Source organism: Hydra viridissima, unplaced genomic scaffold (genome assembly GCF_058129835.1).
Source record: "Hydra viridissima isolate aposymbiotic clone 2 unplaced genomic scaffold, HvirCarnegie_v1 scaffold_9, whole genome shotgun sequence".
Lineage (NCBI taxonomy): Eukaryota > Metazoa > Cnidaria > Hydrozoa > Anthoathecata > Hydridae > Hydra > Hydra viridissima.
This window is the reverse complement of record NW_028324308.1, coordinates 1240130-1257979: the sequence shown is the minus strand read 5'-3', so window position 1 is coordinate 1257979 and position 17850 is coordinate 1240130. Positions and strand designations below refer to the sequence as shown.

The 17850-nt window shown below is 29.0% G+C and overlaps 1 protein-coding gene and 2 long non-coding RNA genes across 7 annotated transcripts; 2 read left to right on the top strand and 1 right to left on the bottom strand.

The window, feature by feature from the left end:
* Positions 1-4781: 4781 nt before the first annotated feature.
* LOC149883527 (uncharacterized) lies at positions 4782-8852 on the top strand. Its single transcript, XR_016455643.1, has 4 exons — positions 4782-4870; positions 7209-7420; positions 7849-8136; positions 8341-8852. It is a non-coding gene; the product is annotated as an uncharacterized LOC149883527 (long non-coding RNA).
* A 219-nt stretch (positions 8853-9071) lies between these two features.
* On the top strand, positions 9072-11547 carry LOC149883526 (E3 SUMO-protein ligase ZBED1-like). Of its 2 annotated transcripts, none has more exons than XM_090097730.1 (2): positions 9072-10885; positions 11091-11547. In XM_090097730.1, the coding sequence occupies exons 1-2, from the start codon at positions 9875-9877 to the stop codon at positions 11406-11408; spliced, it is 1329 nt and encodes a 442-aa protein (XP_089953856.1). In that variant the 5' UTR covers positions 9072-9874; the 3' UTR covers positions 11409-11547. The 2 variants fall into 2 exon arrangements, with proteins under 2 accessions (XP_089953856.1, XP_089953857.1); XM_090097731.1 differs by having other exon boundaries at positions 11131-11295.
* Positions 11548-12757: 1210 nt separating this feature from the next.
* Positions 12758-15803, bottom strand: LOC149883525 (uncharacterized). 4 transcript variants are annotated; one of them, XR_016455641.1, is made up of 4 exons: positions 14330-15803; positions 13868-13929; positions 13548-13663; positions 12758-12930 (listed from the first exon to the last, which is right to left on the bottom strand). It is a non-coding gene; the product is annotated as an uncharacterized LOC149883525 (long non-coding RNA). The 4 variants fall into 4 exon arrangements; XR_016455642.1 differs by lacking the exon at positions 12758-12930 and having other exon boundaries at positions 13201-13663; positions 14330-14541; positions 15263-15797; XR_016455640.1 differs by lacking the exon at positions 12758-12930 and having other exon boundaries at positions 13201-13663.
* Between the last annotated feature and the right edge of the window lie 2047 nt (positions 15804-17850).

Here is a 17850-nt window from a genome sequence, read left to right as displayed (position 1 = left end):
TTCTGCATGAAAATTCAAAAAACACTTAACGAAATCAATTTTGAAACTAACTATAACATAAATGGTTTGCTTTCGTTGTACCTGATTTTTAACATCGATTTTTTAAAATCTTTAAAAACCTTCTGCAGAAGGTTAAATTATTTGAATAGTAATAGCTTACGGAATAATAGTGTTCTCCTCATTAACGATTTTTGTAAGAAACTTAGACAGTGTAAAGGCAAAGTATATAACTCAATACAGACAAATCAAGAAAATAAAGTTCATACAGATTTGAAAGAGATTATAAAACTTTACAACGCTATACTTGAGGAAGCAGATAATCCATGTCCTGAGATTATCTTAAGACCTCTGCAGGATGTTTTTAAAATTGCCATGTTAAAAAAGCAAGAAAAAAATATTTTTAAAAAACACCGAGTAGCAGATAGCACTGGTACAGTTAAGAAACAAATACATGCAGAAATAAACTTGATTCCGTACACTGCTGTTGGAAGCTACATTGGAGTCTCCAAGTTGTGCTGTTTTTCTTGTGATAAAAAACTTGGGAAAACATATTTACATCGAGGTACTCATGGATTAGCATTTCTCGACGGCAGTCCGAGAACCGAGGGAGCCATAGCTACCGAAGATAGGATTAAAACTTCAAGAAAACTTTCACGAGATGAAGAATATGAAGATTTGGAAATTAATTTACTCGAGCATAATTCACCACCAATGACCTTAAATAGTTTGAAAAAAAAATGGAAATATAAAGCTTAAACCTTAAAACATCGAAACTAAATAGTTCTTTTGTTGGCAACTAATTTATTTTCTTTACATATTGTATTTTTAATCAACCTTTTCGTTTATTAGCTGTTTTTGTTCTATGGTTTGTTTACCCAGCAAACATGTCAGCGTTGAATCAACGTTGAAAACCGGTGTAGCGTTTTTAATTTAACTGCCATTAAAATTTTACTGCTATCGTTATTTTTTTACTGACTTTTTTAATATACAGTTTCTGGCGTTTATTTTTTTGGCGTTTTCAAGATGTACAAAAATATTAACTTTCATGATATCAGGAAATACTTGAATGACAAAAAGTTTCCTGAAGGTGTAAATGAGAGAGGAAAAAAGGCAAACTTTAAAAGGCAATGTAAAAACTTTGCAATTATAGACAACAAATTGATGTATTGCAAAAAAAATAAGGGAAAATGCATAGCTTTACATAAAAAAGTGAATCAAAATCTGGCCTGGAAAGTAAACTATCATTTAATGTATGCATTAAATAATAAAAGTTTCATTAAAAGAAAAATTGAAGTACCCTTAGTTTTATAAAACATGTATATTTTTACCCGCCCCTCCCAAAAACTTTAACATCTCTTCTTTTCTTGATGACACTAAAAAATTAACGAGCGCAGTAAATTTTTAACGTTAAAATTTTACTGCGCAGTAAATTTTTAACGTTAAAATTTTACTGCGCAGTAAATTTTTAACGTTAAAATTTTACTGCGCAGTAAATTTTTAACGTTAAAATTTTACTGCGCAGTAAAATTATAGCGTTAAAAATTTACTGTGCAGTAAAATTTCAACGGAGTAAAATATTAACATGACACCGGTCGCAGCGTAGAAAAAGCGTTACAGTGACAAAAACAACGTCTTTTCAACGTTGAATTAATGTCCATTTTTGTATACTAAATCGCGGTAAATTGAAACGTTGAATAAGCGTTGAAATTGTAACGTAATTTAGCTTCTCAAAATAAAACGCTTATTCAACGTGGAATCACTTTACGCAAAAAGCCATCCCAGCAAACATGTCAGCGTTGAATCAACGTTGAAAACCGGTCGCAGCGTAGAAAAAGCGTTACAGTGACAAAAACAACGTCTTTTCAACGTTGAATCAATGTCCATTTTTGTATACTAAATCGCGGTAAATTGAAACGTTGAATAAGCGTTGAAATTGTAACGTAATTTAGCTTCTCAAAATAAAACGTTTATTCAACGTGGAATCACTTTACGCAAAAAGCCATCCCAGCAAACATGTCAGCGTTGAATCAACGTTGAAAACCGGTCGCAGCGTAGAAAAAGCGTTACAGTGACAAAAACAACGTCTTTTCAACGTTGAATCAATGTCCGTTTTTGTATACTAAATCGCGGTAAATTGAAACGTTGAATAGGCGTTGAAATTGTAACGTAATTTAGCTTCTCAAAATAAAACGTTTATTCAACGTGGAATCACTTTACGCAAAAAGCCACTTTAAAAACGTTTCAAAATTTATGCTTTATCAACGTTAAAAATAAACCGCTTTTTAAACGTTACATTTTCAACGTTGAAAAAGCGTTTAAATTTCAACGTATGAATAAAAGTACGCAAATAATCACAGTAAAAACGTCGCAAAGTTTAAGGTTTATCAACGTTACACATTAGCTGCTTTTTGAACGTATTTAAGCTATCTATAAAACAACGTTTATTCAACGTTACATATACAGTCGACTCTCGATATCTCGAACAGTAAGGGGACCGGAAAAAAAGTTCGAGATATCGAGAGTTCGAGATATCAAGAAAAGGGTTGAAAATAAATAAAATTGCCCGACTTTCATTAAAACAAGTTATTTTTCTGACAAAAATCATTAACAACAAAAACTACAACTTTTGGAAAAAATCTGTTATCTGATATTGCTTTAAATTATCCATCTTTTCCATCTTCATTAATTCCTCAAGTTTTAGTGCTAGGGATTGTATTTCATTTCCGTATTTTGAGCTGTATAGCGAAGCATTTTGAGTTGTTTCAAAAGCAATTTCTAATTGAATATCAGATGGGCGTGGCGGGGCTTCGACGTCAATAGCTTCGTCAACGCTATCTTCAACTTCATTATCGTCGTTTTAAAAATTAGGGTCTAAAATCTGAGCAATGATTTCAGCATCAGTAGCAAGTGAACCAGTGGTTACTACATCGCAATCTAAACCAATGTAAGATTCCGCTGAGAGATCTTCTTGGACGGCACGAGGATCTAACTCTAGCAAACGGTTAAGTTCTTCTGTCAAAAATTTAAAAGAATGATCATCATCAGCTTCTTCAATACTCTTGTTTGTTTTGCTGATACCAGCTTTTTTAAAGCAGTTGATGACAGTCTCCTTCGACACAGCATTCCACGAAGAAACAAGATCTTTCATTGCTTGAAGTATAGAAATTTTTGGCATGGGTTCGTTATTATCGACAGCCTTGATACACAAACGCACAATTTTGTGACGATAATGAGCTTTAAGACTTCGTATTACGCCTTGATCCATGGGCTGAAGGACAGATGTGGTGTTAGGGGGGGAAAATATTAGGTTGATGTTGCTTAGCCCTTCAATGTGTGGGTGGGCAGAACAGTTATCCACCAGGAGTGCTACTTTCCTGTCTTGAGCACGAAAAAATGAGTCAAGTTTCATTACCCATTCTGTAAAAAGGTCTCCGGTCATCCAACTTTTTAGCTGATTTTTATATGTGCAAGGAAGTTGTTTAATGTGCTTAAAACACCGTGGGTTTTTAGATTTTCCAATAACAAACATAGGTAATTTTTCTCCCGTTGCACTCCCTGCTGCTATGCCTGTTAGTCTGACTTTACTATTTTTTCCCCCAAAACATTTTTCTCGTGATAAATGGTATGTTTTGTTTGGTAGGCACTGGTAAAATAGTCCAAACTCATCGGCATTGAAAATGTTTTCAAGCTTGTAATTCAAAAGTAATGTTGGAAGTGTAGTTTCATTCCACGAAGCAGTCATATTATTCGTCACGGCGGCACTTTCGCCTGAGATTATTTTAAAGCTGATGCCGTTCCTAAAAATAGGAACAGAATAATTGAATTTTAATTACACGTTTAAAAAACTAAACAAATTAAATATAAACAGATACATGTTATTTGTTTATATTAAAATTGAACAAGATTTGACAAAATTTAACTGACCTTTCTTTCCAATTATGAAACCAACAATCAGATGCTTTAAAATCCAACTCTCCTAATGCTTCTGCGAATTTTAGTGCCTTTTCTTTTAGTATGGTACCATCAATTGGTACTTGTTGACTTCTTTTTGCAACGAACCACGTGTATATGGCCTTGTCTACATTTTTGAAATTACCGCTACGAAGTTTCTTCCGTTTAGATTTTGTGCCATTTTTTTCCAGTGAGGTTAATAACTTGGTTTTATTTTTAATCCAGGTTGATAATGTGTTCTTTGGGACTCCATACTTTTTGGCAACCTCTTTGTTAGACATCCCAGTCTCTAGGTCTTTTAATGCCTTGCATTTTTCTATTATAGATTTGTTCGTGAGTTTTCGTTTAACGAGCGGCATGTTGCTGCGTTTGACAAAAAGAATAAATTATATATTAAAGGAAAACTTTTCAGAAATTCGATTCTTAAAAAAAATCGAATTTAAAAATCGAATTAAAAATTTTTTTTTTCGAAAATTGGAATTTAAAAAAATTAAATTTTATTAAAACATTTTTGAAAAAAAAAATGTTGAAAAGTTCGAGATAACGAGAGAAAATTGCCCTGTGGACCGAAAATATTGTTCGAGATACCAAAAAGTTCGAGATAATAAGGTTCGAGATATCGAGAGGATTTTAGCCTAAACTAGTACGTTATGTCATGGGACTGCTAAAAAAGTTCGAGATACTCAAAAGTTCGAGATATCAAGTATTCGAGATATCGAGAGTCGACTGTACCAACGTTTAAAATGTGGTAATTAAAAAACGTTAAAAAAGTGTTTTTTTGCCAACGTTAATAAAACGTTGCTTTAGCAACGTTGAGGAAGTAGCACATTGACAATTTTTGTGTCATTGATGTAGCCATTACAAAAATAATTTGCCGTAATGGAAAGGCACGCAAAACTTAATAGAATGCATGCAGATGGTATAAAAAATATTTTAAAGTTATATTTTATAACCTATTTTTATTGCGACTAATTTAAAACTTTTAGATTTTATATCAAGTTGTATATAATATACATAAATCTCAGGGTAAATTCGATTTATTCAGGTTATTTTTGTCAATATTTTTATTTTATTTTAAGTTGACCATTTTAATAAAATGCTCAACTTTTTTAAAAATGTTATTTCTTAGTTAGAAATAGTACCTTATTTTGATAATTTTCAGATGTACAAAGTAATATCAAAACTAATAATATAGAATAAGTCAGACTAAATTTAGTATGTTAACAGACTAATTTTTAGAGACAAGTTGTGTGTTTGTTTGTCTGTTATAATATATACATGCTTTTTTTAAAATTTCACATAAATGTATATAAATATATCTATACAAAATGAATTTCAGCTTAGTCAGTAGCAAACTTTGGACATTTTAAAATTAGTTGTTGGAGTAATAAATCATTAAAAAACATTTGGTCAGAGGAGGTATTTAAGTGGGCAAACATCCTGTGGTAGAAAAGATTTTTAAACATTTTCAAAACATGACAGCTATTTGTATATATACACGTAGATTATATATATATATATATATATATATATATATATATATATATATATATATACACTGGCGAGCAAAAAAAAGTGAACAGCGACTGCTTACGCATAAAATGAAAGAGCTCTGGTCAGAAACTCATACAAGCTTGTTTATTTTTGTTCGTACTATCAAAGAACTTACGTTTATCTTTCAAAGAAAACATGAATAAACTTCTAAATATTAGATATGAATACAGTGCACGTTGTCAGCAAAATCTGTAGTTGATATTAGAGCGTGGGTGAAATAGGTCGTATTATCGCTATATTATTATTATAAAAAATAAAAGGAAAAAAATGTCTCCAAATAAAAGGTAATTTTTTTTAATTTTTATTTTGGTTATTATTTATGCCTCTAACTTATTTAAAACGAAAAATCCCCTTTAATTTTGATGTTATTGGATTCTTATGAAAAAAAAAATATTCATTTAGAATACATAGTTTATCATTAAATAAATATTTTCTTCATATATTACTCTAAAAATATTATCATTTTTCTTTCACAGAGGACCTCATTTAACAATGGAACAAAAAGGAATCATTGTTGGAATGAGTGCGTCCGGTAAATCGATACGCCAAATTATTCAAATTATGAAAGCTCAAGGTGTAAACATTAGTGTTGGTGGAGTTCACAAGATACTTTCATGTCAGAAAAACAATAAAACAACAGCTAGAAAAAAAGGTTCTGGCAGACCAAGAAAAATGACGGAAAGAGATTGTCACAAGTTAAAATTCAATGTTTTAAAAAATCGAAAAACCACTATGACGCATATCGCAGAAACTTTTACGTGTTCTGATGATAAAAAGGTTAGCCGATGGACAATTTCGAGGCGTCTTAAAGATCAGGGGTTCAAAATACACCCATGTAAAAAAGTACCTCTTCTTACAGCACGCCATAAAAAGGCAAGGTTAGCTTGGGTAAAAAATAATAAAAACACAGACTGGACAAAAATATTATGGTCAGATGAATCACGATTTTGTTTGCATTCAGATCGTCCACAGATGTGCATTAGACGTAAGAACGAACAATTAAATCCAGATTGTATTCACCAAACGGTAAAGGGTAATCTTGGAATTATGGTTTGGGGTTGTTTTTCTGCCAAAGGTGTGGGCAGATTGCATAGAGTCGAAGATGGATTACGAATAAATGCCAAAGAATACATTAGTATTCTACAAAAATCTTTGCTGCCCACACTGGAAGAATTAGAAGAGGATGAAATTAAATTTCAACATGACAATACTACTTGCCATACGTCTAAACAAGTTAAAAAATGGCTCAAGGATAACAATATCTTCCTTTTTGAAAATTGGCCTGCCCAAAGTCTAGACCTTAATCCCATTGAAAATTTGTGGGACTATATGGATAAAGAGGTCCATAAAAATAATATTTCATCTTTGGATGATCTTTGGGCAGCCATAAAACAAGTTTGGGTTACGATACCTGACCGTTTGATAGCAAATTTAATTGAGTCGATGCTGCGTCGATTAAATGAAGTGATGAAAAATGGTGGTGGCCACACAAAATATTAATTTTTTTTTTCAAAATGAGTCGTATATATGTGTATGTATATGTATTTAATATAAGCGATATGTTATATTTTATGTATTATATTTTTAATTGATTAATAATACATAATTTACTGAAAAATTGTACTGTTCACTTTTTTTTGCTCGCCAGTGTATATATATATATATATATATATGTAAATAAAAAAAAAAAGATATCTATTTAGATAATCTATTATAATGGCTTGACAATCTTGGGCTTTAGTTGTTTATTTTGAAAATAAGATCGAAACAGAGGCAGTTGTTATATCTTGTTGGGTAAAAGATGGTTGGTTATTTTGGCCAACTGGTGTTCATGCAATGAAAGTTGCCTATAATAAGTTTCCAATTGATGATTCCTGAAACAAGCTCAGAGTTAAAAGAATTAAAGTAACTGGAGGTCATTAAATTTTACTGTATTCATTGCTATTTTAATTGTTAAATATGAATAAAAAAAACTGTTATTAATGTTTTATATTAATAGTAAAGTGCAATATCAAATAAACTTTTTTCTTTCTTATTTGGGATAAGTAATATTTTGAATCTGTTTATTTTATTATTATTGCCTAGATATATATTGTAATCTGTTTACACTTATTCTACATTTTAGTTTTTACATTTATTGTTTATATTTATTTTACTAAATAATTACTAATATATAAAGAAGTATTTCACGACTCTGGAATGAGGAATCTGTAGAAAAATGTGATTAATTATGTTTGTGAATAATTGTGTTTCTTTTTGGATTTGTCTTTTCTTTGTTTTTTATATGGTAAAGAATAAAAAAAAAAAGAATTGTATGTATTTAAATTGCTTTTTTTTTTTTAGAATTTCAGAAAAAGGTTTTTAAACAACTTTTAGAAATTGAAAATATGGTAAAGGATCTTCAAAACGTTTCTTCAGTTTTATGCGAAGATCTGCAAATAAATGCATTGAGTTCAATAGAACAACTTATTGAGCTAGATACTACGTTAAATGACAGTGTCATTTTTTCTAAATGGGTAAGTTGCCTTATTTTATATAATTATTTAAACATTGATTAAAGATTTCTTTGAAAGCAGGTATCGCAAATGGTGGAGTTAACTTAAAAGATAATGTAAAACGTGTTATTGAGCGGTAGGTCATTTTCTACACCTTTCGAAGCTGAAATGGCAATGATTTTTAATGGATTATTTAAAAAGTCTTTGCAAAATATATCTATTATATTAAATATAATTATACGCTTTTTTAAGCATATCATTATATGTTTCTTTCCTGTAGCATCAATGTTGTATTGTACAATATTGTAAATATTGATTCAAATAATTACTAACTTTTTAGGCTGTTAATGATTGAGTTGCGCTGTTTGTTAAACATGAAGGGGCAAACCAATTCCATGAACAAAACCAAACAAAAGTTTGCTTTTTCAAAGGCAAAATTGTATCGTGTTTTAGTTGGTAATATGTTTTGTTTAAACTTTTTAAGTATGCAGATTTTTACTAATAGCATTTAAGCAAGAAGTTTGAACTTTATATTTTAAAGAGTGTCTCAAAAAGATACCCAGATGAAGCAGGGATTTATGAAGCTGTAAAATCAGTTCTGAAATATTCGCCAATAAATTTTTGTAGAAAGCAGAAATCGAAAGTTTAGAGTTTTTTAATGATAATTTAGGATATGTGATATGATTTTGTTTGTGTCTTGTGTAAAGTACTTTTTCTAAAATATACGTTTATTTATTTAATCTTTGATTGTATTATAAATTGTTTTATTCAAGCTTTTCAAATTTAAGCAACTACAGTTGGCTAATTAGATTGCTACAGAGAAACTGATGATAGCAACAGTTTGTTATATATATACATACATATATATATATATATAAGCAAGCCCTAATATATATATATATATATATATATATATATATATATATATATATATATATGTATATATATATATATATATATATATATATATATATATATATGTATATATATATATATATATATATATATATATATATATATATATATATATATATATATATATATATATAGGGCTTGCAAAGTTAACGCGTTAAAGCGCTAATAATTTAACGCAAGTTAAAAAAATTAACGCAGATGAAATTTTTTAACTCATAAATTTTCATAAAACCCTAACCCTAACCCTGACGATTAGATTAGATCATAAATTATTTTGGCGATGCTAATTTTGGTTAGCATCAAAAAATAATTTTTGAGCAATAAAGAAATTTTTATACCACTTTCTTATTTCTAATCAATGTTTACTCATTGATGATGCCATTTTGTTTTATTTGTCTCAATTATGTCTCTCTTACCTTATAATTTTTGTTTTCGAAATTGTTTTGATCGTGTTGTTGTTTTGTTAATAAATTTATTAAATTTCCAAAATTTTAATATCTTATCCTGATGAACTTTATTTGTTAATAATTTAAATTATGGGTTCAAACGGCAATCAATCTATCCTCAGCAGAGCCTTTATTTTTAAAGACGAATCAAAAAAATTGGTTATCTGTAAATATTGTTCCAAAGAATTTGCATATCACCGAAGTCTTACAACGCTTCAGTATCATTTGAACAGTAAACACGTGTTCTTCGCAACTACTAGTAAAAATCAAAACAAGATCGTGAGTTCCTCAAAACAACTTACAATTGAGGACAGTATTAAATCACAAAATGGCGTAAATAAACAAATTTCTGCAGATAAATGAAAGGAAATTACGGAAGTCATTGTTTGCTGGGTTGCCAGTAGCTGTCGACCACTCAACATTGTTACAGATCCAGGTTTGACGAATGTCATTCGAACAGCAACGTCCGACTACAGTTACAATCTTCCCTGTCAAAACACAATTAAAATTAAAATGCAAACACTCTATGAAGATGAGAAGAAAAAAAAAATAGACCTCGTAAACATGGCTACTAGTATAGCAATTACCTGTGATCATTGGTCTTCAATGGGTAATGTCAGTTACCTTGGTTTAACATGTCATTTGATAGATAACAACTGGATGTTGAACTCATTTGCCTTAGGTGTTCATCAAACATTGGACCGACACACCAGTGACAATGTTTCAACCCACATCAGAAATATTGCAGATGAATGGGGATTATTTGAAAAAATATTTTCTATTGGTACTGATAACAGTAGAAACATTGTAAAGGCTGTATCAAGTTTTCCCTTCAAACATCTTCCATGTTTCGCACATACCGTTCAGCTAATTATAAAATCTGCTATTGAAGAGACTGCATTTGACATAACACTAGCTAAATGTCACAGAATTGTTGGACATTTTAAACATAGTCCAGCAAATAATATGGAATTACATGAAAATCAGATTGACCTCGACCTGCCACAAGAAAATCTAATTCAGCATGTTGTTACAAGGTGGAATAGCATGTATGATATGCTGAGACGTATGTTGAAACATAAAAAAGCCATCACAGTAACACTTGATGAGCAAAACCATTACTTACAGACTTTGACAGAAAGAGAATGGGAAAAAATGGAGAAAATTGCTGATGTTTTGCAACCATGCAAAGTGGCTTCAGAATTGTTAGGTGGTAATAAATACGTATCTAGTTCGGTGGTTTTACCAATTATATGCCACTTATCACGTGAAATGGTTATTCAAGATGATGATCCTCGTTACATCGCGCTATTTAAAGAAAAATTTGTAAATGAAATGGAGCGCAGATTTAATGATTTTTCGAATGATAGTTGGTTGCAAATCTCGTCAGCATTGGATTCAAGATTTAAAAATTTATCGTTTATAGCTTCAAATGAAAGATCAAATGTCTGGCAGAGATTATCGAAGCTTCTTGAATCTGTTCCAGACCTCAGACCAGTATCAATAGAACAAGAACCAAAAGAGGTGAGCATTTTGTAGTAATAAATTTGATATTGTTTTTTTATTGAATTATTCTAATGACATAATAATAGATTCAAAATTGCATTTATTAAAATAATCGTTTTAATGATAGATAAAACTCTATGAGTACTATAATATTAATTGAAATAGTTAGATAATATCTATATGCTTTATTTATGGTAATATTTGAATAATTATTTTGCAACAGCCATCAGCAAAAAATTTTAAAATGGCATTCAATCTACCAGATCTGGATGAAGTTGATTCCCCAAGTGAAGATGAAGTGAGTCGATATCGAAAAGAACCCTGCGCCAAAATGGATTCAGATCCTCTTCAGTGGTGGAAGCTACATCAAGGTTCATATCCTCGATTAGCAACAATCGCAAAGAAATATTTGTCAGTTCCAGCGACTACAGTTCTATGCAAAAGACTGTTTTCAACCGCTGGATTCATTGCAGACAAGCACAGATCATCTCTGCTGCCAGATTCATTGAACATGTTATTATGTTTAAAAGACTGGCTTTAAGAAATTTTTTGTTTCAAGTTTTTAAAATATTTTATTTTTATTGGTTGTATTAGAAACAATATAAACTATAATTAGAACTTTTTTATGATGTTTTATCATTTGCATGCAAATAGATCAAATGATTTAAAAAACTTTTCCTGTTTGTTTCCTTTATTTATTTAAATTATAATGTTCGATTAATCGCGCGATTAATTAGGATCAAAAAATTTAATCGTGCGATTAATTGCGATTAAAAATTTTAATCGCATGCAAGCCCTAATATATATATATATATATATATATATATATGTATGTATATATATATATGTATGTATATATATGTATATGTATGTATATATATATATATATATATATATATTTAAATTTATATATGTTTATTTTTACTTTATAAACTTATAAATAATCATACTAATTCATTAACATTTTTTTTTACATTTGCTCTCAGACCACTAATGATAACAGTTTTATTTTTTGGTTGTGAGTTTATGTGTGTGAGTGTCTGTATATATATTTATTGTATAAATATATATACAGGCACTCACACATAAATATTTTAGGCTTTTTTTATATTTATCATTCTATATTACTGATGTATTAAAAATCGATTTTGGAAATATTGGAAGTGTAGAGTTCAACAAACAATTTTGTTTTATTTGCCAATTCAATATATATATATATATATATATATATATATATATATATATATATATATATATATATATATATATATATATATATATATGTTATAGCCACGATATATTACGTTTAACTATATTTTACGATATTTTCTACAGCGCATTTTAGCGTTGATTCAACGTTATATTTCAACCTTTATTCGACGTCTTTGAGTAACGTTAAATCGACGTTTTACTATCAACGTTACAAATCCTTGCAAATCAACTGCTTTAACAACGTTTAAGCAACGCTTTTTTAGTAACGTTTTTTCAACGTTATGTTGCGACGTTTATACAACGCTTTTTTAGTAACATTTTTTCAACGTTACGCAACAACGTTTAATCAACGTGTCTTTAACAACGTTACATATCTTTGCAAAATCGATTACTTTGTCAACGTTTCCGCAACATCTTTTGCGACCGGTTTTCAAAGTTGATTCAACGCTGACATGTTTGCTGGGTATATATATATATATATATATATATATATATATATATATATATATATATATATATATATATATATATATATATATATATATGTTATAGCCACGATATATTACGTTTAACTATATTTTGCGATATCTTGAATTAGCAAATAAAACAAAATTGTTTGTTGAACTCTACACTTCCAATATTTCCAAAATCGATTTTTAATACAACAGTAATATAGAATGATAAGTATAAAAAAAGCCTAAAATATACAATTTATAGATATATATAAAAATATAAATATTTTTTTAAAGATTAATGTGTGTGAGTGTCTGTATATATATTTATACAATATATAAAAATACAATTTACAGGATATCATATCGATAGGCCAGAATATCATTGAGATACAGAATCTAAACCAAAAAATAAAACTTTTATCATTAGTGGTCTGAGAGCAAATGTAAAAAAAAATGTTAATGAATTAGTATGATTATTAATAAATTTATAAAGTAAAAATAAATATATATATAAATATAAATTTAAATATATATATATATATATATATATATATATATATATATATATATATATATATATATATATATATATATATATATATATATATATATATATGTATGTATATATATAACAAACTGTTGCTATCATCAGCTTCTCTGTAGCAATCTAATTAGCCAACTGTAGTTGCTTAAATTTGAAAAGCTTGAATAAAACAATTTATAATACAATCAAAGATTAAATAAATAAACGTATATTTTAGAAAAAGTACTTTACACAAGACACAAACAAAATCATATCACATATCCTAAATTATCATTAAAAAACTCTAAACTTTCGATTTCTGCTTTCTACAAAAATTTATTGGCGAATATTTCAGAACTGATTTTACAGCTTCATAAATCCCTGCTTCATCTGGGTATCTTTTTGAGACACTCTTTAAAATATAAAATTCAAACTTAAATGCTATTAGTAAAAATCTGCATACTTAAAAAGTTTAAACAAAACATATTACCAACTAAAACACGATACAATTTTGCCTTTGAAAAAGCAAACTTTTGTTTGGTTTTGTTCATGGAATTGGTTTGCCCCTTCATGTTTAACAAACAGCGCAACTCAATCGTTAACAGCCTAAAAAGTTAGTAATTATTTGAATCAATATTTACAATATTGTACAATACAACATTGATGCTACAGGAAAGAAACATATAATGATATGCTTAAAAAAGCGTATAATTATATTTAATATAATAGATATATTTTGCAAAGACTTTTTAAATAATCCATTAAAAATCATTGCCATTTCAGCTTCGAAAGGTGTAGAAAATGACCTACCGCTCAATAACACGTTTTACATCTTTTAAGTTAACTCCACCAATTTTCGATATTTCCGATAGCTGCTTTCAAAAAAATCTTTAATTAATGTTTAAGTAACTATATAAAATAAGGCAATCTTTTATAAAATCCCTTACATTTTTAAACAAATTAAAAAACATTGAAAGTTGAAAAAACAAAAAGTAATTATGCATAGAATGACAAATTATATTAAATAAAATAAAATTATATTCTTTAATCAACTTTTCAGTTAAAAATATAAATGAATTTACCATGACAACATAAAGAAAAAATTCAAACTAGCAATAGCAACAGGGCAACTTACCCATTTAGAAAAAATGACACTGTCATTTAATGTAGTATCTAGCTAAATAAGTTCTAGCTATATAAAACATTAATAAAAGTTTTTTTTATTCATATTAAACAATTAAAATAGCAGTGAATACATTAAAATTTAATGACCTCCAGTTACTTTAATTCTTTTAACTCTGAGCTTGTTTCAGGAATCATCAATTGGAAACTTATTATAGGCAGCTTTCATTGCATGAACATCAGTTGGCCAAAATAACCAACCATCTTTTATCCAACAAGATGGAACAACTGCCTCTGTTTCAATCTTATTTTCAAAATAAACAACTAAAGCCCAAGATTGTCAAGCCATTATAATAGATTATCTAAATAGATATCATTTTATATATATATATGTGTGTGTGTGTGTGTGTGTGTGTGTGTGTGTGTGTGTGTGTGTGTGTGTGTGTGTGTGTGTGTGTGTGTGTGTGTGTGTGTGTGTGTGTGTGTGTGTGTGTGTAATTTACGTGTATATATACAAATAGCTGTCATGTTTTGAAAATGTTTGAAAAACTTTTCTACCACAGGATGTTTGCCCACTAAAATACCTCCTCTGACCAAATGTTTTTTAATGATTTATTACTCCAAAAATTAATTTAAAAATGTCCATAGTTTGCTACTGACTGAGCTGAAATTCATTTTGTATAGATATATTTATATACATCTATATACATTTTTAAAAAAAGCATGTACATATTATACAGACAAACAAACACACAATATGTCTCTAAAAATTAGTCTGTTAACATACTAAATTTAGTCTGACTTATCATATTTTATTAGTTTTGATATTACTTTGTACATCTGAACATTATTAAAATAAAGTACTATTTCTAACTAAGAAATAACATTTTTAAAAAAGTTGAGCATTTTATTAAAATGGTCAACTTAAAATAAAATAAAAATATTGACAAAAATAACCTGAATAAATCGAATTTACCCTGAGATTTATGTATATTATATAAACTTTGATATAAAATCTAAAAGTTTTAAATTAGTCGCAATAAAAATAGGTTGTAAAATATAACTTTAAAATATTTTTTATACCATCTGCATGCATTCTATTAAGTTTTCCTTGCCTTTCCATTACGGCAAATTATTTTTGTAATGGCTACATCAATGAGACAAAAATTGTCAATATGCTACTTCCTCAACGTTGCTAAAGCAACGTTTTATTAACGTTGGCAAAAAAACACTTTTTCAACGTTTTTTAATTACCACATTTTCAACGTTGGTATACGTAACGTTGAATAAACGTTGTTTTATAAATAGCTTAAATACGTTGAAAAAGCAGCTAACGTGTAACGTTGATAAACCTTAAACTTTGCGACGTTTTTACTGTGATTATTTGCGTACTTTTATTCCACGTTGAATAAACGCGATTTTTTGAGAAGATAATATACGTTGAAATTTAAACGCTTTTTCAACGTTGAAAATGTAACGTTTAAAAAGCGGTTTATTTTTAACGTTGATAAAGCATAAATTTTGAAACGTTTTTAAAGTGGCTTTTTGCGTAAAGTGATTCCACGTTGAATAAACGTTTTATTTTGAGAAGCTAAATTACGTTACAATTTCAACGCCTATTCAACGTTTCAATTAACCGCGATTTAGTATACAAAAACGGACATTGATTCAACGTTGAAAAGACGTTGTTTTTGTCACTGTAACGCTTTTTCTACGCTGCGACCGGTTTTCAACGTTGATTCAACGCTGACATGTTTGCTGGGATGGCTTTTTGCGTAAAGTGATTCCACGTTGAATAAACGTTTTATTTTGAGAAGCTAAATTACGTTACAATTTCAACGCTTATTCAACGTTTCAATTTACCGCGATTTAGTATACAAAAATGGACATTGATTCAACGTTGAAAAGACGTTGTTTTTGTCACTGTAACGCTTTTTCTACGCTGCGACCGGTTTTCAACGTTGATTCAACGCTGACATGTTTGCTGGGTGGTGCTGCTCTTCTGCCTCTTCCTCCAACCACAGCTTCTCGGAAAGGGTGGACTCATGGTTCTTACTTTGGCTTTGACTATGGCGGATTGGCCTTTTTACCCCTTAGTTTGTTAAATTTCTCTATCTGATGCTCCAAGAAACCCTCAATAGCAAAAGAATTGCAACCCCAGCACACCTGCCAAACGTCAGGTGTGCCGGGGTTGCAATTCTTTTGCTATTGAATTGTAGCTTCTATTAGGACAATCCAAATATTTGTGCATGATTTTTTCTGTAAGATCTTCTTTCTTTTGTCATTTTCATAACTCAGTTTAATTCAATTGGAAAACTAAACGATTTTTTTGAAACCAAAACATGATAAATATGTTGTAAACAAAATACAAACACAATTAAAAATTAGTCAACCGCTAAAAAAAAAAAAAGGCGTATTTCTTATTTCATATTTATTGATTTAATTTTTATTTCAATTGAAAAATTTGTGTTACTTTATTCATTTGTCTTGTTAAACAGAATCAAAAAGCTTAATCAAACGTAAGTAAAATTTATTTTAAAGGACCTAAGGATGTAAAAAAATGGTGTAACTCAATAAAGTTTGGTCTAGTACCCAAAATACACCTAAAGTAAAAGTTGTTTTAATCGTGGTTATTTAAACTAGTGACGCATTTTTCCGTTCACACCACTTTTTAAAACCTTACTTCAAACAAATGAGTTTAAGGGGGGATAGCCCCTTAAAAAACAGAAGCTAAATAAGACAACATCGCGAGGTTATTTTATTAATAAACTTATGTTTGGAAGCCGAGAGGTCTTATAAATCTCCATGAAAAAAAAGATCATGAAAAATTGAGAATAATAGTAATAGTTATATATATATATATATATATATATATATATATATATATATATATATATATATATATATATATATATATATATATATATATATATATATATATATATATATATATATATATATATATATATATATATATATATATATATATTAGGGTGATCCAAAAAAACTTTTTTTTACTTTTTGTTATTCCTAAGGTCTAAATGTGTTCATTTATGAAAGAAAACATTGTACCAAAAAAATCAGCCAGATCGGTTAATATTTAGAGGTCGCGCTGGGGCGATCTTTATACCCCTCTAAAATTGGAATTTTCAAAAGTTCAGTAAAATATTGACCTTCGTTTTCTGTACACATTTCGGTTATTTACCGTTCGATTTTAATAAAATAAAAACGAAAATAAAGCTCTTATTACACATAATAATTTTTATTAAACAACATTAAACAACATTAAACAGCAACAGCTGCTCATTGTCGCCTGGTTTGTTTAGCACTCAATGTTGGTTTTTTGCATCTGGTAAGACAGCCCTGTTTTCTGCAACTAAATTTAGCACATACTTTTGCTGCTCTTCATCTTTTGTTAAGACAGCATTAAAGTCTTGTACTAACTTCACCCCTCTTTCGGCGCAATCATTAACAACTTTAAGAGACTTCACTACTTCTTTAGAGTCGGCATACGACTCATTGTTTTTCCAGTTTGAAGGATCTTCTTCAAGAAAGGAAATGTCAATATTTAAGAAATTAAAAAATGAAAGTGATTTACACGTTACAAAGTCCTCAAGGGATTTACTCATTACATTTGTAATATCTGCTAATTTCTTTGATGGCCTATTATT